The sequence below is a fragment of the Salmo trutta genome, chromosome 36, assembly GCF_901001165.1.
Source record: "Salmo trutta chromosome 36, fSalTru1.1, whole genome shotgun sequence".
In the NCBI taxonomy this organism is placed as follows: Eukaryota; Metazoa; Chordata; class Actinopteri; order Salmoniformes; family Salmonidae; genus Salmo; species Salmo trutta.
In genome coordinates this window covers 17,693,305-17,717,245 of record NC_042992.1, presented here as the reverse complement: position 1 = coordinate 17,717,245, position 23,941 = coordinate 17,693,305, and the positions used below count along the sequence as shown (strand labels likewise).

At 41.6% G+C, this 23,941-nt stretch overlaps 1 protein-coding gene across 1 annotated transcript; it reads right to left on the bottom strand.

The window, feature by feature from the left end:
* Positions 1-225: 225 nt before the first annotated feature.
* LOC115175569 (zinc transporter ZIP4-like) lies at positions 226-19,865 on the bottom strand. Its single transcript, XM_029734875.1, has 12 exons — positions 19,499-19,865; positions 17,683-17,994; positions 17,061-17,265; positions 16,270-16,520; positions 11,201-11,372; positions 9,913-10,085; positions 8,172-8,339; positions 7,684-7,779; positions 5,253-5,307; positions 1,692-1,844; positions 1,194-1,381; positions 226-918 (listed from the first exon to the last, which is right to left on the bottom strand). The coding sequence occupies exons 1-12, from the start codon at positions 19,706-19,708 to the stop codon at positions 790-792; spliced, it is 2,112 nt and encodes a 703-aa protein (XP_029590735.1). The 5' UTR covers positions 19,709-19,865; the 3' UTR covers positions 226-789.
* Between the last annotated feature and the right edge of the window lie 4,076 nt (positions 19,866-23,941).

The following is a 23,941-nucleotide window of genomic DNA, read 5'->3' as shown; positions in this document are numbered from 1 at the left end:
CTTTGTGGTTGAAATTCATTGCTCCACTGAGGGACCTTACAGATAATGAATTGTATGTGTGGGGTACAGAGATGAGGTAGTCATTAAAAAATGATGTTAAACACTATTATTGCACACAGAGTGAGTCCATGCAACTTATTATGTGACTTGTTAAGCACATTTTTACTCCTGAACTTATTTAGGTTTGCCATAACAAAGGGTTTGAATACCTATTGACTCAAGACATTTCAGCTTTTAATTTTTTATTAATTTATAAACATTTCTAAAGCAGAATGTTTTATAAGCCAATGACACAAGATCTCAATTTAATCCATTTTCAATTCAGGCATTAACTCAACAAAATGTGGAAAAAGTCAAGGGGTGTGAATACTTTATGAAGGCACTGTACATGAGGTTAATACAAAAGGTGTGACAATTAGAGAGGAAGTAGCCTGAGGACCTGTGAGTCCCATTATAAATATAGGTTGTATAAATTACAGTTTGAACTAATCACATTCAGATGATATCCCTTCAAATAGTAACATAAGCACCAACGGCAGGATGTGTCCACACAGAACACCAACAGATTATACTTCCATGTGTTAGATGCATAAGATACACCAGAACTAGCCTCTATGCTCATACTGTATATAACATCTAGAAAAGTAATGTCAGGTAATGTTGTGTCATATAGAAATACCAAGCGTGTTACAGATACAGTAAAAATCTCAAAACAGGTGAAATATAGCATAGTCTACATAGTGTCATTTATAAATGTATTGTACTGTACAGTGTTAGGACTGGGAGGCTCTAGAAGCCAATTTTATCCTCATATAGAGAGAGGAGCAGCAGGATGCCCCAGCCAGACAGCAGTCCTACGTTCTGCAGCAGGAACATGAGCCAGGGCCTACGGTTGTCCGCATGGACCATGGTGGGGAGCTGGGGGATGAGGATTAAGACAATAAAATGCATTTAAGTCATTGTTCAAAATATATCATATTTATAGAAATTAGGCATTGCTGAAAGGAATAGGAGCAACTGTGGCATAACTAGGGGTCAGAGTTCTTCCTGGTCAGGTCACATGGCCAGGAGATGCTCAAGGCCCAAGTCAAAACAATTGAACTATTCGTGCGACAGATTCTCATTTGAAAAGAACCCCCAAGAAGCTATTCCTCCTATCCTGTTTGAGAATGTGGTAAAACTAGCATACTAACCATATCAGCCAGACCCACGTACAGGAAGAGACCAGAGGTGATGGCAGCGATCCACTGCTTGGTGGCCATGTCAGTAGAGATGGTGAGGGCGATGTAGAGTCCGATGAAGGATGTGAGGGCACTGGCCACGTTCAACATCAAGGCCTTCTTCACTGACACCCCGCTGTGCAGCAGGATAGCGAAGTCACCTGGGAGATGGAGAGAGGAGAGGTTTAAAGGGATGACACTGGTGATGAAATGTGGGTCTTAGGTTGATGTCATTGGAAGGATTGTGTGAATTAGAAATCTGGAAACAGAGCCAAATGGCTAAACTGTATATCTGCTAATCATCTACCTTTCATCTATTGCTATTAATCTATTCTAATACTTTATTGTTCAAAATGAAAGATATTCTTCTGAAATCAAACAAATCTAACTATATATATATATGGCTGGACCTTATTCTCAAGAGCCTTTTCAACATGGCCAACTAGAGGAATCAGTCGGGTCTCCACTCACCCAGTTCATGAGGCAGCTCATGACAGAACACAGCCAGAGACGTGGCAAGGCCTGACTTCCAGGACACAGAAAAGGCCGCTCCGATAGCCAGGCCATCGGCAAAGTTATGTATGCCGTCCCCTATGGTAACCATGTAGGGTAGCAGACGCTGTTCTAGTGGAGGGGAGAGACAGAAGGTAAACTCAGAGAGAGGCTCAGTCATCTAAATAAGTCCATTCAAATGCAGCTATTGTTAATAATTATATATATATTTGTAAATACATAATATACTGTATATATACACTACATGACCAAAAGTACTGTATGTGGATACCTGCTCGTCGAATATCTAATTTCAAAATCATGGGCATTAATATAGAGTTGGTCCCCCCTTTGCTGCTATAACAGCCTCCACTCTTCTGGGAAGGCTTTCCACTAGATGTAGGAACATTGCTGTGGGGACTTGCTTCCATTCAGCAACAAGAGCATTAGTGAGGTCGGGCACTGATGTTGGGCGATTAAGCCTGGCTTGCAGTCAGCGTTCCAATTCATCCCAAAGGTGGTAGATGGGGTTGAGGTCAGGGTTCTGTGCAGGCCAGTAAAGTTCTTCCACACAGATTTCCCTTCATTGGAACTAAGGGGCCTAGTCCGAACCATGAAAAACAGCCCCAGGCCATTATTCCTCCTCCACCAAACTTTACAATTGGCATAATGTATTGGGGCAGGTAGCATTCTCCTGGCATCCAACAAACCCTGATTCGTCCATCGAACTACCAGATATTGAAGCGTGATTCATCACTCCAGAGAATGCGTTCCACTGCTCCAGAGTTCAATGGCGGCGAGCTTTACACCACTCCAGCCGACACTTGATGATCTTAGGCTTGTATTGATGATCTTAGGCTTGTATTGGGCTGCTCAGCCATGTAAACCCATTTCATGAAGCTCCCGACGAACAGTTCTTGTGCTGACGTTGCTTCCAAAGGCTGTTTGGAACTTGGTAGTGAGTGTTGGAACCGAGGACAGAGGATTTTTACGTGCTACACGCTTCAGCTTCAGCTCACAGAACGGTGGTCCGTTCTGTGAGCTTGTGTGGCCTACCACTTCACGGCTGAGCCATTGTTGCTCCTAGATGTTTCACTTCACAATAACAGCACTTACAGTTGACAGTGGCAGCTCTAGCAGGGCAGAAATCTGACAAACTGACTTGTTGGAAAGGTGGCATCCTTTGACGGTGCCAAGTTGCAAGTCGCTGAGCTCTTCAGTAAGGCCATTCTACTGCCAATGTTTGTCTATGGAGATTGCATGTCTGTGTGCTCGATTTTATATTCATGTCAACAACTGGTGTGGCAGAAATAGACGAATCCACTAATTTGAAGATACTTTTGTATATATAGTGTGTATATACAGTTGAAGTCGGAAGTTTACATACACATAGGTTGGAGTCATTAAAACTTGTTCTTCAACCACTCCACAAAGTTCTTGTTAACAAACTATAGTTTTGGCAAGTCAGTTAGGACATCTAATTTGTGCATGACACAAGTAATTTTTCCAACAATTGTTTACAGACAGATTATTTCACTAAAAATTCACTTAATCACAATTTCAGTGGGTCAGAAGTTTACATACAGTAAGTTGACTGTGCCTTTAAACAGCTTGGAAAATTCCAGAAAATTATGTCATGGCTTTAGAAGCTAATTGGCTAATTGACATAATTTGAGTCAATTGGAGTTGTACCTGTGGATGTATTTCAAGGCCTACCTTCAAACTCAGTGCCTCTTCCTCTTTGTTCATCTGTACAAACAATTGTACACAAGTATAAACACCATGGGGCCACGCAGTTGTTATACCGTTCAGCAAGGAGACGCGTTCTGTCTCCTAGAGATGAACGTACTTTGGTGCGAAAAGTGCAAATCAATCCCAGAACAACAGCAACGGACCTTGTGAAGATGCTGGAGGAAACAGGTACAAAAGAATCTATATCCACAGTAAAACGAGTCCTATATCGACATAACCTGAAAGGCCGCTCAGCAAGGAAGAAGCCACTGCTCCAAAACCGCCATAAAAAAGCCAGACTACGGTTGGCAACTGCACAGGACAAAGATCGTACTTTTTGGAGAAATGTCCTCTGGTCTGATAAAACAAAAATAGAACTGTTTGGCCATAATGACCATCGTTATGCTTGGAGGAAAAAGGGGGATGCTTGCAAGCCGAAGAACACCGTGAAGCACGGGGGTGGGAGCATTGCTGCAGGAGGGACAGGTGCACCTCACAAAATAGATGTCATCATGAGGCAGGAAAATATGTGGATATCTCAAGACATCAGTCAGGAAGTTAAAGCTTGGTCGCAAATGGGTCTTCCAAATGGACAATGACCCCAAGCATACTTCCAAAGTTGTGGCAAAATGGCTTAATAAGGACAACAAAGTCAAGGTATTGGAGTGGCCATCACAAAGCCCTGACCTCAGTCCTACTGAAAATTTGTGGGCAGAACTGAAAAAGCATGTGCGAGTAAGGAGGCCTACGAACCTGACTCAGTTACAGCAGCTCTGTCAGGAGGAATGGGCCAAAATTCACCCAACTTATTGTGGGAAGCTTGTGGAAGGCTACCCGAAACATTTGACCAAAGTTAAACAATTTAAAGGCAATGCTACCAAATACTAATTGAGTGTACGTAAACTTCTGACCCACTGGGAATGTGATGAAAGAAATAAAAGCTGAAATAAATCATTCTCTCTACTATTATTCTGACATTTCACATTCTTAAAATAAAGTGGTGATCCTAACTGACCTAAGACAGGTAATATTTACTAGGATTAAATGTCAGGAATTGTGAAAAACTGAGTTTAAATGTATTTGGCTAAGGTGTATGTAAAGTTCCGACTTCAAATGTATTTCTATATATAAATAATGGTGTGTATAGACAGTATGGACAGTATATGAATAGAAAATATGTGTACAGCAGTAGTTATATAGGATGAGTTTTGACTAGAATACAGTATATACATATGGAGTGGGTAAAACAGTACAGTGGTAAACATTATTAAAGTGACCAGTGTTCAATTACTATGTACTGTAGGGCAGCAGTCTCTAAGGTATCATTGTAAATGATATTATAATTTACAAAGATGACGGGGACATTTGGGTTGTACCTGCAGCTAAAATGTTTTATCCCTTTAGCGAATGTCCATGTTTTACTGTTCCTCAGGCATCAGAAAATAACACAGCTCTCTTGTGCGCGTTACTCTTCGTCACACTGAATGTGTGTAAACATTGACTAGACTTGAGACTTGACTCGCACAGTAAGTTTACAGTTTGACAGCTTGACATTGTAGCTACTTCCTGAATGTCAAACCCTGACCTATATTTGTATTATTATTATTATTATTATTATCTTCACTACTCAGTCATGTCACTACTTACTTTAACACATTTCTTAGTCTATATTGTATATTCTTATTGTGTATATATTTCCAAACATTAATATAATAAGAAAAAGGCTTTCCTGTGCAAGTGACCAATAAACTTTGATTAGATGTAATGTCTTATGAAAAGGTTGTATGTAGACCCAGAAGACTTTCTTACCCCTTGAGTGTTGGTTTTGTTCTGGAAAGGCTTTCTCTGTGTCATTGCTATCAACCTAGCAGGATCAGAACATTACAGAATAATAACATCTGAATTACAGCAGTGAAAGGGTTAGTGAGGGACAAGGTGTTCAGAAACACGGGTAGTAGAGACGTAAGACTACATGCTGTGCCAGGTAAAAAAATATAGGCTTACAATGAAACTGGCTTTTTAGTCATGGACCTATGTCTGACTCAGTTCCTCAAGAGAGAGGTCAGAGGGTTTACAACCTACCAAGTCTGTCTGTGAATAACTGTTACTCAACCTACCAGGTCAGTCTGTGAATAACTGGTACAGAACCTACCAAGTCTGTCTGTGAATAACTGTTACACAACCTACCAGGTCAGTCTGTGAATAACTGGTACAGAACCTACCAGGTCAGTCTGCGAAAACTGGTACAGAACCTACCAGGTCTGTCTGTGAATAACTGGTACAGAACCTACCAGGTCTGTCTGTGAATAACTGGTACAGAACCTACCAGGTCTGTCGGTGAATAACTGGTACAGAACCTACCAGGTTTGTCTGTGAATAACTGGTACAGAACCTACCAGGTCTGTCTGTGAATAACTGGTACAGAACCCACCAGGTCTGTCTGTGAATAACTGGTGCAGAACTTACCAGGTCTGTCTGTGAATAACTGGTACAGAACCCACCAGGTCTGTCGGTGAATAACTGGTACAGAACCTACCAGGTCTGTCGGTGAATAACTGGTACAGAACCTACCAGGTCTGTCTGTGAATAACTGGTACAGAACCCACCAGGTCAGTCTGCGAAAACTGGTACAGAACCTACCAGGTCAGTCTGCGAAAACTGGTACAGAACCTACCAGGTCTGTCGGTGAATAACTGGTACAGAACCTACCAGGTCTGTTGGTGAATAACTGGTACAGAACCTACCAGGTCTGTTGGTGAATAACTGGTACAGAACCTACCAGGTCTGTCTGTGAATAACTGGTACAGAACCTACCAGGTCTGTCTGTGAATAACTGGTACAGAACCTACCAGGTCTGTCTGTGAATAACTGGTACAGAATCTACCAGGTCAGTCTGTGAATAACTGGTACAGAACCCACCAGGTCAGTCTGTGAATAACTGGTACAGAACCTACCAGGTCAGTCTGTGAATAACTGGTACAGAACCTACCAGGTCTGTCTGTGAATAACTGGTACAGAACCTACCAGGTCTCTGTGAATAACTGGTACAGAACCTACCAGGTCAGTCTGCGAAGACTGGTACAGAACCTACCAGGTCAGTCTGTGAATAACTGGTACAGAACCTACCAGGTCTGTCGGTGAATAACTGGTACAGAACCTACCAGGTCTGTCTGTGAATAACTGGTACAGAACCTACCAGGTCTGTCTGTGAATTACTGGTACAGAACCTACCAGGTCTGTCTGTGAATAACTGGTACAGAACCTACCAGGTCTGTCTGTGAATAACTGGTACAGAACCTACCAGGTCTGTCGGTGAATAACTGGTACAGAACCTACCAGGTCTGTCGGTGAATAACTGGTACAGAACCTACCAGGTCTGTCTGTGAATAACTGGTACAGAACCTACCAGGTCTGTCTGTGAATAACTGGTACAGAACCCACCAGGTCAGTCTGCGAAAACTGGTACAGAACCTACCAGGTCAGTCTGCGAAAACTGGTACAGAACCTACCAGGTCTGTCGGTGAATAACTTGTACAGAACCTACCAGGTCTGTCGGTGAATAACTGGTACAGAACCTACCAGGTCTGTCGGTGAATAACTGGTACAGAACCTACCAGGTCTGTCGGTGAATAACTGGTACAGAACCTACCAGGTCTGTCTGTGAATAACTGGTACAGAACCCACCAGGTCAGTCTGCGAAAACTGGTACAGAACCTACCAGGTCAGTCTGCGAAAACTGGTACAGAACCTACCAGGTCTGTCGGTGAATAACTGGTACAGAACCTACCAGGTCTGTTGGTGAATAACTGGTACAGAACCTACCAGGTCTGTTGGTGAATAACTGGTACAGAACCTACCAGGTCTGTCTGTGAATAACTGGTACAGAACCTACCAGGTCTGTCGGTGAATAACTGGTACAGAACCTACCAGGTCTGTCTGTGAATAACTGGTACAGAACCTACCAGGTCTGTCTGTGAATAACTGGTACAGAACCCACCAGGTCAGTCTGCAAAAACTGGTACAGAACCTACCAGGTCAGTCTGCGAAAACTGGTACAGAACCTACCAGGTCTGTCGGTGAATAACTTGTACAGAACCTACCAGGTCTGTCGGTGAATAACTGGTACAGAACCTACCAGGTCTGTCGGTGAATAACTGGTACAGAACCTACCAGGTCTGTCGGTGAATAACTGGTACAGAACCTACCAGGTCTGTCTGTGAATAACTGGTACAGAACCTACCAGGTCTGTCTGCGATACAGACTGCTTGTTCTTTTTGTCCTGCAGGTACATCTCCAGGACTTTACCATGGTCACAGTGATGGGGCTCAGACTCCGCCTGGAAACACAATGAGACAATGTGCTCATAATATCAATATATTTTGATTGCAGACAACATAGAACATGTATCTACTGTTATTACCTAACAATTATCACATTTTGGAACCAGAAAGACCTGACGAATTTCTGTGACCGAAGCGTTGCACTTTATTAAAAGTTTATTGCAAATATACGTGTGTGAGTTTTTTTTCACCATGGATCCACCGAACCAGTAAGCGGTGGGGTTCAGTAAGCGGGGTTCAGTAAGAAGATAACATTTCTAAACAGAGTGAAATTGGGAGGTATTACCTGAAATTGTCCAATAAGGTCACAGATTTTTGTTTCTTGATGCAAAACATTTTGCTACGTTGGGCCCTACTGAACACAGCCCAGGGGATAGACACTACTTACCCCATGGTGATGCAGGGCATGGTGCGTGGTGACGATGGAGAAGATAGTCTCCATGAGATAGAAGCAGTAGATGCCAGCCATCAGCACCAGTATCTTATAGATGTAGTCTGGAACCTCCTCTGAGTGGCTGTGGTCTGTTCCTTCACTGTGAACATGGAGGCCTAGGAACTGAATCAAAACAGGAAACACGGTCACAACACGGCCAGACACAGTCAGCCCAATGTCATTATAATGACAGTGTTATGACAGTGTTATGTAACCTTTATGACGGCAATACACAGGGAAGGATACAACCAAATACTGGTGATGCAATCAACCTGTGGGTCCATTACTCTGAAATGGCCTCCTTCACATGCCACTGTTCTGACAGATGAATGTTTAGAGTGGAGACTGGTACCTATCCACCATATTGCTTTCACCAATCATGTCCTCTCAATAGGTAGTTGTTAAGGAGAGGAGAGGGGGAAACAATTTCGGCACCATTGGGACACAGTGTTATGTTGCTCTCATCATTGGCTTTGTAATGACCGAAGATTCCCTGAAGCAACATCGGCCCATTTCTCTGTTTGTCCAATGAGAGGGTGTCGTTTCAGTTCCTTAATCACATTATTTTACACTGTAGCTGAGGATAGGGTGTGACAGCCTGCTAATACGTCGTCCTGTGATGTTGGCATGGATCTAAAAGGATTGAGCTACAGGAACAGGAAGTTCTGTATCTCCTTTAGAAGAGTCTGTCTGCCCTGGGGGAAATTAGCCAACTAAACTCAACTCCACGATTTACGATGCAGTTGAGTGGCGACAATGTCAAGCTATTCTTTGGGTGCTGAAATCAGTATTTTTTGATAAAACCATTTTATGTGACGTCGTAGCTCCAGTCCGCCCACACAAGTTGCAGCTCAACTCCATCGTAAATTGTGGAGGTAAGTTTAATCAAAGGCCCTCAGACATCTAGATGATCATTGGGTCGCACAGACATTAAAGGCCCAGTGCAGTAAAAAACTGGATTTGCTGTGTTTTATATTTATTTCCCACAATATGTGGTTGGAATAATACTGTGAAATTGTGAAAATTATGACAACGGCCATTTGGTGTAAGATCTGTTTGAAAAGACCGCCTGAAATTTCAGCCTGTTTTGGTGGGATGGCGTTTTGGCCTTCCATGGTGACATCACCATGCAGTAAACTAGTTAACAGACCAATAAGAAAGAGCGTTTCAAACTTCTGGCAATAACAGCTAGTTTTCAGTTTTCACCCTCCAAACTCAGACCACTCGCAGACAGTCCTAGCAAAATTCTTGCTTGAGAAATTGCTCTGTTTAGAATCTATTTCTTTATATTTTTTGTACCATTTTAATTTAAAACAATCACAGTAAGGTACTTAATTGTTACCCAGAAATTATTTGATGTTGAGATAAAAACGGCTGCACTGGACCTTTAATCATAACACTTCAAGGAAGTGTTGAGGAGAAAGAGGCTAGCTGGCTAGATTGTGATGTTGCGTGTGATGCGCTGCTGGTACAATCTAAAAGGTAATGCTGCTGAACAATAACCAGATGATACCTGACGATATACCTGTTATGCTATAAAGTGAGTATCAAGTCTAAATCAGTGGTTTTATTTTCACATTGTCCATTCCAGGCACAGTTCCAGCAACTATGATGGGTGTGTAACTAGGCTAGCACAGTACAGCTCAGCTTGAATCAGCTGGGCTCGGTAATGTGAATATGGTACTGTGGTGCTCACCATAGGCAGGAGGTGCAACAGGGCGTCCCCAGTGAGGGAGCCCACGGCCAGGCTGACACAGAACTGGATGATGAGCTGGAAGACACTACTACAGGAAGTACACAGCAGCACCACAACGCCAACCACAGCAGCCAGACAGATCAGAAGATTGGCGATGGTGGCATACACATACTCTGCGGAGAGAGAATTAATATTACCGGGTTCAATGTATACAGTAATAACAGGACTAAAGCAAATCAGTCAGTCAAGCCATGAAAGGTCGGTTAGATGATAATATATTCCACATACTGTGATCATGCTTGAAATAGGCCAATTACCTAATGATAACATCCATCTATACTGAACAAAAATATGAATGAGTTAAAGTTCATATAAGGAAATCAGTCCATTTAAATAAATTCATTAGGCACTAATCTATGGATGTCACATGACTGGGCAGTGTCGCAGCCATCGGTAGGTCTGGGAAGGTATAGGCCTACCCACTAACCCAATGGGGAGCCAGGCCCAGCCAATCAGAATGAGTTTTTCCCCACAAAAGGGCTTTATTACAGACAGAAATACTCTTCAGTTTCATCAGCTGTCTGGGTGGCTCAGACGATCCCACAGGTGAAGAACGCGGATGTGGAGATCCTGGGCTTGACGTGGTTACACATGGTCTGCGGTTGTGAGGCCGGTTGGACGTACTGCCAACTTCTCTAAAACAACGTTGGAGGCGGCTTAAGGTAGAGAAATTAAAATTACATTCTCTGGCAACAGCTCAGGTGGGCATTCTTGCAGTCATGCTGTTTAATCAGCTTCTTGATATGCCACACCTGTCAGGTGGATGGATTATCTTGGCAAAGGAGAAATGCTCACTAACAGGGATGTAAACAAGTATGTGCACAAAATTAGAGAGAAATAAGCTTTTTGTGTTTATGGAACATTTCTGGGATCTTTTATTTCAGCTCATGGAACATGGGACCATCACTTTACATGTTGATTTTATATTTTTGTTCAGTATAGTTTACATTTTGGAGCGTTTATATTTATGAACATAGTAAATGTATTGGTGCAGTCTCACTATCATTCCCTTTTTCATTAAAAAGTAAATAGTGACAAATGGGCCTCTCTGTATCAAAAGGAGAGGAGTGAGTGTTGAATAAAGTGTGTACTGTAGTAGTCAATCAATCACATATATTTTATAAATCCCTTTTGACATCAGATGTTTACATGTACCCATCCTAAAATCCCAAAGAGCAAGCAATGCAGAGACAGAAGAACGGAGCTAGGACTGTAGCAGTCCACTCACTCTCTATGGTGCTGAGCTGGTCTGATGGTCCAGTAGGGGGAGAGGTGCTTTTGCAGGCCCCACTGAGGATCTGCTGGACCAGGGCTGGGCTAAGCCGGGCCAAGTCATACCTGGACAAGCTAGATCCATTCAGCCCATGGATCTTTACCAGTTCCTCTGGGCTGAAACATGTCTACATGGAGAAAACAGGGCTGAAATACGTCTACTTAGGCAGGAAATGCCAACAACGAACAGTCTACCTCATATTTATGCATTAAAAAACAAATAATAAAAGAAAAGCATTGTAAGTTTGAGTTTTTTCTAAAGTTGGTGCGGGAGAGGTTGAATTATTTTTGTTATCGATCAATAATGACACACCTTCTGGCATTGACAACTTAGATGGAAAGCTACTGAGGATGGTAGCTGACTCTATGGCCACTCCTATATGTCATATCTTTAATCTACGCATACAGGAAAGTATGTGCCCTCAGGCCTGGAGGGAAGCCAAAGTCATTTCGTTACCCAATCAGAACTATTAGCTTTTTGCCAGCTCTTAGCAAACTGTTGCAAGCAAATGCAATGCTATTTCTCTGTAAATAAATGTACGTTCAGCATGCTTATAGAAAAGGGCATTCAACATGTACTGCACTGACACAAAATGACTGATGATTGGTTGAAATAAATTGATAATAAGAAGAATGTGGGAGCTGTACTGTTAGATTTCAGTGCAGCCTTTGATATTATTGCCAATAACCTGTTGTTGAGAAAACGTATGTTTTATGGCTTTTCAACCTCTGCCATATCGTGGATTCAGAGCTTTTCTTCTAATAGAACTCAGAGTTTTTTTATAGAAGCCTCTCTCTAATGTAAAACATGTATGGTATGGAATACGGCAGGCAGGTCTCTAGGCCTGCTATTCTTTTCCATTTGACCAATGACCTGCCACTTGCATTAAACCAAGCCTGTGTGTCCATGTATGCTGATTATTCAACCATATACGTGCCAGCAACCACCGCTAATGAAGTCACTGAAAACCCTTAACAAGGAGTTGCAGTTAGTTTTGGATTGGGTGGCCAGTAGTAAACTGGTCCTGAACATCTCGTAAACTAAGAGCATTGTATTTGGTACAAATCAGTCCCTAAGCTCTAGACCTCTAGCTGAATCTGGTAATGAATGGTGCGGCTGTTGAACAGGTTGAGGAGACTAAATTACTTGGTGTTACCTTAGATTGTAAACTGTCATGGTCAAAACATATAGATTCAATGGTTGTAAAGATGGGGAGGTCTGTCCATAATAAAGAGATGTTCTGCTATTTTGACACCACACTCCAAAAATCAAGTCCTGCAGGCTCTAGTTTTGTCTGATCTTGATTACTGTCCAGTCATGTGGTCCAGTGCCGCAAAGGAAGGTCTAGTTAAGCTGCAGCTGGCCCAGAACAGAGCGGCACATCTCACTCTTCACTGTAATCAGAGGGCTGATATAAATACTATGCATGCCAGTCTCTCTTGGCTAAAAGTAGAGGTGAGACTGACTGCATCACTTCTTCTTATTATAAGAAACATTCACTTGTTGAAAATTCAAAATTGTTTGCATAGACAACATACAGCTCTGACACACACACTTACATACCGGACATGCCACCAGGGGTCTTTTCACAGTCCCCAAATTCAGAACAAATTCAAGAAAGCTTACAGTATTATATAGAGACATTATTGCATGGAACTCCGTTCCATCTCTTTGCTCAAGTGATCAGCAAATCTGGTTTCAAAAAACAGATAAAGCAATACTTCACGGCACAACGCCTCTCCCTATTTAACCTAGATGTTGTATGTGCATGTATTGATATGTAGGCTATGTATGCCGTTTAAAAAGTATGTAGTTCTGTCCTTGAGCTGTACTTGTCTATTATTGTTCTGTATTATGTCATGTTTCATGTTTTGTGTGGACCCCAGGAAGAGTAGCTGCTGCTTTCACAACAGCTAATGGGGATCCTAATAAAATACCAAATACATGGAGGAAACAGCGCTGAAACATGTCTACATGGAGGAAACAGCGCTGAAACATGTCTACATGGAGGAAACAAAGATGAAACAAGTATACATGGAGGAAACATGAATGAAACACATCTACATGGAGGAAACAGGGATGAAACAAGTATACATGGAGGAAACAGGAATGAAACACATCTACATGGAGGAAACAGGGATGAAACACATCTATATGGAGGAAACAGGGATGAAACACATCTATATAGAGGAAACAGGGAGGAAAGACATCTACAGTGGCTTGCAAAAGTATTCACCCCATTGGCATTTTTCCTATTTCGTTGCCTTACAACCTGGAATTAAAATAGATTTTTTGGGGGGGTTTGCATCATTTGATTTACACAACATGCCTACCACTTTGAAGATGCAAAATATGTTTTATTGTGAAACAAACAAGAAATAAGACAAAAAACAGAAAACTTGAGCGTGCAAAACTATCCACCCCCTCAAAGTCAATACTTTGTAGATCCACCTTTTGCAGTAATTACAGCTGCAAGTCTTTTGGGGTATGTCTATATAAGCTTGGCACATCTAGCCACTGGGATTTCTGCCCATTCTTCAAGGAAAAACTGCTCCAGCTCCTTCAAGTTGGATGGGTTCCTCTGGTGTACAGCAATCTTTAAGTCATACCACAGATTCTCAATTGGATTGAGGTCTGGGCTTTGACTAGGCAATTCCAAGACATTTAAATGTTTCCCCTTAAACCACTCGAGTGTTGCTTTATCAGTATGCTTAGGGTCATTGTCCTGCTGGAAGGTGAACCTCCATCCCAGTCTCAAATCTCTGGAATACTGAAACAAGTCTCCCTCAAGAATTTCCCAGTATTTAGCACCATCCATCATTCCTTCAATTCTGGCCAGTTTCTCAGTCCCTGCCAATGAAAAACATCCCCACAAAATGATGCTGCCACCACCATGCTTCACTGTGGGGATGGTGTTCTCGGGGTAATGAGAGGTGTTGGGTTTGTGCCAGACAGCGTTTTCCTTGATGGCCAAAAAGCAGAATTTTTGTCTCATCTGACCAGAGTACCTTCTCTTATATTTTTGGGGAGTCTCCCACATGCTTTTGGCAAACACCAAACGTGTTTGCAAATTTTTTTCTTTAAGCAATGTCTTTTTTCTGGCCACTCTTCCATAAAGCCCAGCTCTGTGGAGTGTATGGCTTAAAGTGGTCTTATGGACAGATACTCCAATCTCCACTGTGGAGCTTTGCAGCTCCTTCAGGGTTATCTTTGGTATCTTTGTTGCCTCTCTGATTAATTCCCTCCTTGCCTGGTCTGTGAGTTTAGGTGGGGGAGCCCTCTCTTGACAGGTTTGTTGTGGTGCCATATTCTTTAAATTTTTTAATAATGGATTTCATGGCGCTCCAAGGGATGTTCAAAGTTTCAGATATTTTTGTATAACCCAACCCTGATCTGTACTTCTCCACAACTTTGTCCCTGGCCTGTTTGGAGAGCTGCTTGGTTTTCATAATAATATGGGGATGAGATAGTTGGGTGTGCCATTTACAGATTGGCTGTGTACAGGTACAGTGATCGGTAAGCTGCTCTGACAGCTGATGCTTAAAGTTAGAGAGGGAGATATAAGTTCCCAGCTTAAGTGATTTTTGCAATTCATTCCAGTCAATACCTTAAAAGAACACTCCTTGATGACTAAAGGAAAGATGTCATTGGGCATTCATTCATCTCTTGTGGAAAGACTATGTAAACATAAATGGTAGATCTGACCAACTTACACAAGATTTTAGTTCTGGGTTTAGTTCGAGATTAGGCATTTATAAAGTGGGGACCAATATTACAAGTGACATGTCATTATGCCTCAGCTGTGCTCCTTTTCATTCAGATTTCTCCAATAGAGATGTTACCATGGAGGGAATCCTATAGCTCCCAATAGCGCAGGCAATCTAAAGCACATCTAAGGCTCATTACAACACACTGGAAGAGCAGCAGACACCAGGGGTTTAGCAGTTTGATAATCAATCAGAGTGAAGGAGTGTGGGTGGGTGTGTGTGTGTGTGTGTGTTTGTGTGTGTTGTGCCTTTAAGCCCCTGAAGCTAAGGCCTTGACCTAATTACCCACCAAGCACTGAGGTGGTTCAGTATAATAATGACCCACCAAGCACTGAGGTGGTTCAGTATAATAATGACCCACCAAGCACTGAGGTGGTTCAGTATAATAATGACCCACCAAGCACTGAGGTGGTTCAGTATAATAATGACCCACCAAGCACTGAGGTGGTTCAGTATAATAATGACCTACCAAGCACTGAGGTGGTTCAGTATAATAATTACCCACCAAGCACTGGGGTGGTTCAGTATAATAATTACCCACCAAGCACTGGGGTGGTTCAGTATAATAATTACCCACCAAGTGCTGAGGTGGTTCAGTATAATAATTACCCACCAAGTGCTGAGGTGGTTCAGTATAATAATGACCTACCAAGCACTGAGGTGGTTCAGTATAATAATTACCCACCAAGTGCTGAGGTGGTTCAGTATAATAATTACCCACCAAGTGCTGAGGTGGTTCAGTATAATAATGACCTACCAAGCACTGAGGTGGTTCAGTATAATAATTACCCACCAAGCACTGAGGTGGTTCAGTATAATAATGACCTACCAAGCACTGAGGTGGTTCAGTATAATAATTACCCACCAAGCACTGGGGTGGTTCAGTATAATAATTACCCACCAAGTGCTGAGGTGGTTCAGTATAATAATGACCTACCAAGCACTGAGGTGGTTCAGTATAATAATTACCCACCAAGCATTGGGGTGGTTCAGTATAATAATTACCCACCAAGTGCTGAGGTGGTTCAGTATAATAATGACCTACCAAGCACTGAGGTGGTTCAGTATAATAATTACCCACCAAGCATTGGGGTGGTTCAGTATAATAATTACCCACCAAGCACTGAGGTGGTTCAGTATAATAATTACCCACCAAGCACTGAGGTGGTTCAGTATAACAATTACCCACCAAGCATTGGGGTGGTTCAGTATAATAATTACCCACCAAGCACTGAGGTGGTTCAGTATAATAATTACCAGGTCCCAGCTGCTGATGTTCCTCTGGTGGTACCCCTCCTCGTGACTCTGCCTGAAGGCTTCACTTCCACCTCGACCCCCCCAACCACTCTGAGCACCTCGACCCCCGCTAGTGGTACTGTGGTCACTATGGTCATGGTCAACGTGGTCATCGTGACCATGGTCATCGTCGTGTCCATGTTGATCTCCATGATCGTGGTCCTCTTCGTGGATTCCACCCAGTTGCAGGCTCTTCATAATACCTTCCAGCTCTACAGAGATGAATCAGAATGATATGATTGGTGGTAATGTATATAGCAGGCCATTGGGGAACAGCAGGGGCAAAACTTTGGCTTTAGAAGTGGGGGGGGACATTTTTTTTTTTATAACTTTTTTTTCTCCAGTCAGATAAACACTCAAAAGAGCCCCCTCGGAGGCATCTGCATGGTCCTAAAGCACACCGTTGTCTTCTTTTGTATCACATTCCAATGATCAAACTGGGGGGAACATGTCCCCCCCGTCCCCAGTGAAAGTTGCGCCCCTGGGGAAAAGTAATATACACTCTCATTACCAGTGGTTTTCATGGGGTAATGTTAATAGCATAGCCCCTCAAGGGCAACATGCTAAATAAATGATGAACTATGTTTGACACAACATGGATGAATGAGTAGGTTGAAGTACAGGCAGGAGGATGACATTACATGGCAGTGTAATAAAACTAAAACTAAAGAATAAGATCAAAATTATTCATACTAATAGGAATAGTCACTTGTTATGAGGTAATATGACAGTAATAACAACATTAAAGGTACCGTGAATAGTGATGTTGTCGGAGCCGAAGCGGTTGAATATGAAATCCAGAAAATAGTCTTCTTCAGGTAATGCTCTGGCCATCATGCAGTCACCTCGTAAAGCATGGTAAACTATGTATCCAAACACCACATCCGTGTTGTGAGGGTCACCGTAACTAGTTGACGCGCTGCTCTCCTCTAAGATGTCTTGACCAGTGAGACAGTGCTAAATGACCATGATAACAAGACAGGACAGACTTACACTGTTGAATAGAATAGAAATACTTTGTTGAGACAAATTAAATATTTTGAAAAGAGGTCAGTATATACAGTATTTTGCTATTCTTCATTATAAACCGGGTAGTTTGAGCCCTGGATTCCGATTGGCTAAAATGCATGGCATATGAGACAATATACCACAGGTATGACGCAATCTCCTGGTTTACTGTTCTAATTACGTTGGTAACCTGTTTATAACAGCAATAAAGCACCTCTGGGGTTTGCAGTATATGGCCAATATAACAAGGCTAAGGGCTGTAGCCAGGCACTCTGCATTGTTTTAACAGCCCTTAGCCGTGGTATATTGGCAATATACCACACCCCCTCGGGCCTTATTGCTTAATTATTACACATCAGCTCCAACCTGGTCGTACTGCTGATCAGGCCTGTAGTGCTTCTCCATGTTTCGGAGCAGAGTCTCTATGTCACTGCTCTCCATGTCTCCGTGTCCATGCCCATCCCTGTGTCCGTGGTGGTCATGGCCTGTGATTTCCTGGATGAGGTGGTCCGTCTCATCCCCCCACCTCCCTGCCCTCACGGCAGAGCAGGCCTCGGTGGGAGAGCTGAGGTAGAGGTGGCATCCTGCCGCTACTCTGAAGAAGCCCTCGTTGTGAAGGAGACCACCAGTTCTGGTGAAGTTACCCACCAGCTGGTCTACTGACTGCACAGAAAGGCACTAGAAACAAGAAGGCTTGCTTCAGTGTTACATGTAGATTATTTATGTACTAAGGACAAATATAGGTCTAATTTATAAGAGAAAACAAACGTAAGGTCTTACTGTTTTGTCATTATGACCACAAGCTAAAGGAAAGGAGTTTGGGTTGGTTTGACTTGGGTGACATTTTCTGATCTTTAAGAGCAGACTATACTCTGGGTTTTTGAGTCAGGACATACAGTGACTTTGTACAGTATCATAATGTAGATAACAGTCCGAATCTACTTCACATCCAAAACCGACTAGTGAATGTGCTGGAGGCAAAATGCAAAACTGGAGGAACAGGAAAACGTCTCCACACATTTCCAGCCAGATGTAAACGTATTTTAGAAGAGGCGGAGCTTGATGCAGGTCGGACTGACTGAAAGTTCAGGCTCTGTTAAAAATCCATTTGCATCTGACTGGACGTGTGCAGAGACTTTTTTCTGTTTCAACAGTATCATCTTACACACATATATTTTAATTAAGATCTCAAGCCATTGTTGCATTAGCAGCACACACTGTCTAAATACTGATAATTAGTGTAAGTCTCGAACATGTCTGGCCAATCTATAACATTTCTCACATAACATGGAACGGAAAACTGCCTCTAGATGGTCATAGGTACAGATTACACCTGCCAAGGTAAAGTCCAAGGCCTTCCATATCTGAACAACAGGACATGGATTCAAAATGGAGAATAGAGCAATGCATACATTTTCTCTACAGTAAATCAAAGGAAACCAAAATGAACATGTATTGGTGCCTTGGCATGATGGACAGAATGAAAGAAATATGAAATAGAATTTGAGAAATGGAAGGAAAACAGAATGCCTGATCATTGAGATGCGATTTAAACAACCTGCACTGTGAAGTGTGATACAACCAAGACATTCAAATGAAAAGCATTCATATCAAATATTAGATTGGGGTTATGATCATTGTAATAGTCATACAGAAGGCTATGCTAATACTTGTAACCCAGCCATAGCCATTTAAGCCTAAGACATTGCTCTGTAATATCTACTACCCTGTTTTAATGTTGATCAGTTGGTTTTATGTCATTGCTATAGTTAGAACATAAAGGTCGGAATAAATGTTGTTACAAAACAATCTGCAATGCTGATGTGTAATATCTCTCTGTGTAATAATAACACGAATCATTATTGTTTTTAGTCTATAATACAGTAATAATAACAATATATATTTTTAAAATATTATGGAGCAAGCTTTAACTTTAAATTTGCTCAGTGCTCAAGGTATATGTATCAATAAAAATTAAAATAGACTCGGTCAGAGACTGATAAATAAAAAAAAATACGGATATATTTTAGCTATTGGTCTAACAAAGAACTGTGACATACTGTACTGCACGTACAGCGTAGTCTCCAGTAGTGTAGCGCACGGCACCGCACAGTAACAGGTGCAGAATGGACCTCGACCTTTCCTAAAGCGCAAGCTGTAGCGAGTGTAAGAAGAAAGTTACCTTTTCACACGACACACCAGGGCACTGCACACGCTTCTCTAACAGTTTGAAAAAGGAGCGAACTGACATTTCATCCAGGTATTCCTCTCCCGGCGACACTAGCTCGACCACTTTGTCATATACATCCACAGGTGAATACCACGCATAGGTGAGCAGGTTAAAACTCAGACATAGGAGAATAACGGGGAAATAGTTATATGTAGTTTCCATTGTTCTATCTATAAAGATAAAATCCTCTATAAAAAATAATACAAAATAAAGTGCAAAAACAGTGAGTTTAGTCGATGAGTTGATTCCCGAGTGGCGCAGATCATTCCACACGCGGTTTTAAGTTCATCATACAGGTCTCTATAATTACTAAGTCAGAGATTTCGACCTGTAAGCTTGCCTTTGATTGGTCCAGAGGCGAGGTGTGCTTCTCTACCAGCCCATAAATAAGTGACCATTGCGGTTCACCTGAATGAGGGGTACATGTCCAAATCACCTGTCTTCATTGTAGACTCGGCATAAACTGAAATAATGGCAAGTTCGTTTTTTTTATGTCAGTAAAATATGTTGCTTGAATACAGGCAAAATATGTGTGCCAAGTGACACACTTACACCCTCAATGGCCACAACTGTCTTGATGAAGACCATCACTAGCTGTTTTTATCTAAATATCAAGTCATTGTACAATGACATACCTTACTGTGATTGTTTTAATTTAAAATGGTCAAAAATAAACCAAAATAGCTTCTTAGCAAAGGGCAATTTCTCAAGCAAGAATTGTGCTAGGACTGTCTGAATGGTCTGAGTGGGGCGGGGAAAACATTGCTGTTATTTGCAGAGGTTACCGCCTGGTGATGTCTCAATGGAAGGCCAAAACTCCATCCCACCAAAACAGGCTGAAATTACAGGTGGTCTTTTCAAACAGCTCTTACACTAAAAGGGCATAATCATAATTTTCACAATTTCACAGTATTATTCCAACCCCATAGTGTGGAAATATATATAAAACACAGGAACATCTCATGTTTTACTGCCCTGGGCCTTTAACACTTCCCTTTACCGAGAACAGATTGTGTATGAGGAAAATTGACAACATGATGTAACGAGACAATGTATTACTGTCATTTCTACAGTTCTTTTTCTGTTCAAAAATAAACAGCCAACACATAGTTGAGGAAAAGTATTGATGAGTAAATTCAGAGGCCCCATTCTTCACGTTCACCCATTTTGTGGAGTAAAAGTACTTTCCATGGACAACATTCAAAATGTTGCATTGACCGTGTGACTGGATGATTGAGTCCCATATTGAGTCCCATAGTTTTTCCTGGCAATGACTAAGAGAAACTTTCTCACGGCGAATGAAGAAGATAAGATGTACCAATGCATACACAACCTTCAGTATAATCTAGAAGCCATATGATGCCATGTTAACTAATTCACAAAGTGTTCATGTGAATTACCAATGAGGACATATAGGTGTTCATCTACTTAACCAATGAGAACATATAGGTGTTCATGTACTTAACCAATGAGGACATATAGGTGTTCATCTACTTAACCAATGAGAACATATAGGTGTTCATGTACTTAACCAATGAGGACATATAGGTGTTCATGTACTTGACCAATGAGGACATATAGGTGTTCATGTACTTAACCAATGAGGACATATAGGTGTTCATCTACTTAACCAATGAGGACATATAGGTGTTCATCTACTTAACCAATGAGAACATGTAGGTGTTCATGTACTTAACCAATGAGGACATATAGGTGTTCATGTACCTTACCAATGAGGACATATAGGTGTTCATGTACTTGACCAATGAGGACACATAGGTGTTCATCTACTTGACCAATGAGAATGAGACCAATGTTGTGTTACATGTTGTGTAAGTTGACAGTACATGAGCAGGAGTAAAATGTATGTTTGGCAAGGTGTTGTCTGAGCACGATCCTTCCATCGCGATGTAAATTAAAGACTTGAATTCGATTCAAGCTTTTGTCATTTGTTCTCAATATCTTCATCACCATTCACAACTCAAAACCCTACACCAATTTTTTGGAGTAAAATACTATCCATGGACATCCATCATTTGCATTGACCGTGTGGCTGGATGATTGGGTCCCGTATTTAGGGACAATAGTTTTTCCTTACCATGACTAAGATAAACTCCTGGCCCCCACAATGGTTAGTGGACTGCCATTACTGTAACACCTGCTACACACCTGTTGTCACAAGTGCATCTCAAGCCATGGGGGGAAGTTTCCCCTAGGTACAGATCTGGGATCAGCTTTCCCTCCCCCAATCCTAACCATTATTGGGGAAAATTGAAAACTGACCCAAGATCAGTGTCTTGGGGCGACCACCCTTCACCGCATCATCACAACAGAGACTGGGCCAGGTGCGACTGGTCTAACACATCCTTGTCAACAGGATATGAGGAGGAGATCCCCTGTCTCCAAGTCAAACATTAAGCTGTCTGAAGGGTCTTTGGATGTAAGTGTGAGTATGGACATCCAATGAGGTACCCAAAGTAGGCCTTCAGTAGTTTGACACCTGTTACTTTGAACATATTTGGATGAAAGAAAGGCATGTGCAGAGTAGAAGAGCAGTGAGCGTGAAACTGCTGCCTCGCGGGAGATTTTAATCCGGAGGGCGCAGCAGGATTTCTGGATCTGTATAATGGATTTGCGACGTGTTGTAGCCTTGACATCACGTTATCAAAGGAACAGTCATCATGTGGTAATGATCTTATAAAAACAACATTATCATGGTCAATATTAACATTATTATGGTCAATATTGATGTTAATTATGGCAATATTAATATTATTGTTAATCTTAAACACATGATATTTGATTCATATTTTGCCACAACGATTCCCCATAAGTCTACATTCAAAATAATAATTTAATATATTTGATGTTTGGTTTCATAGACCACTCTCTCCATACAACAAGGTTGCCAGGGATAGGTAATTAGTTTAGCCTCCCATTCAGTGAATGCATGCTACCTGACAAAGTTCACAGTCGACAGAGACAATAAACCTTATCTTGAGTTACAGCTACACGACTTTAATCTCAAAAGGTCATCACTGATAGACTACAGTGCCTTCAGAAAGTATTCATAGTACCCCTTGACTTATTGCACATTTTGTTGTATTACAGCCTGAATTCAAAACGTAATAATTCATTTTTCTCATCCATCTATACACAATACCCCATAATAACAAAGTGAAAACATGCTTTTAGACATTTTAGCAAATGTATTGAAAATTAAATACAGAAAAATCTAATTTACATACTGTAAATATTCCCACCTCTGAGTCTATACTTTGTAGAATCACCTTTGGCAGTGATTACATCTGTAAGTCCTTCTGGCTAAATCTTTAAGAGCTTTCCACACCTGGATTGTGCACATTTATCCATTATTCTTCTCTAAATTCTTCAAGCTCTGTCAAATTTGGTTGATAACCAGTTTCAGGTCTTGCCGATGATTCAAGTCAAAACTGTAACCCAGCCACTTAAAAACATTCACTGTCTTCTTGGTAAGCAACTCCAGTGTAGATTTGGCCTTGTATTTCAGGTTATTGTCCTGCTGAAAGGTGAATTCATCTCCCAGTTTCTGGTGGAAAGCAGGCTGAACCAGGTTTTCCTCTAGGATTTTGCCTGTGCTTAGCTCCATTCATTTTCTTTTTATCCTGTAAAACCCGCCAGTCCTTAACAATTACAAGCATACCCATGACATGAGGCAGCCACTACTACGCTTGAAAATATGGAGAGTGGTACTCAGTAATGTGTTGTATTGGTTTTGCCCGTAACATAACATTTTATTCAGGACAAAAAGTGAATTCCTTTGCAACATTTTTTGCAGTATTTATTTAGTGCCTTGTTGGAAATAGGATGCATGTTTTGGAATATTTGTATTCTGTACAGGCTTCCTTATTTTCACTGTCAATTAGGTTAGTATTGTGGAGTAAGTACAATGTTGTTGATCCATCAGTTTTCTCCTATCACAGCCAGTAAACTCTGTAACTGTTTTAAAGTCACCATTGGCCTCACGGTGAAATCCCTGAGCGGTTTCCTTCCTCTCTGGCAACTGAGTTAGGAAGGACGCCTGTATCTTTGTAGTGACTGGGTGTATTGATACGTCATCCAAAGTGTCATTAATAACTTCACCATGGTCAAAGAGATAGTCAGTCTGATTTTTTTACCCATCTACCAATACGTGCCCTTCTTTGCGAGGCATTGGAAAACCTCCCTGTTCTTTGTGGTTGAATCTGTGCTTGAAATTCACTGCTCGACTGAGGGACCTTACAGATAATTGTATGTGTGGGGTACAGAGATGAAGTAGTCATTCAAAAATCATGTTAACCACTATTACTGCACACAGAGTGAGTCCATGCAACTTGTGACTTTTTAAACACATTTTTACTCCTGAACTTATTTAGG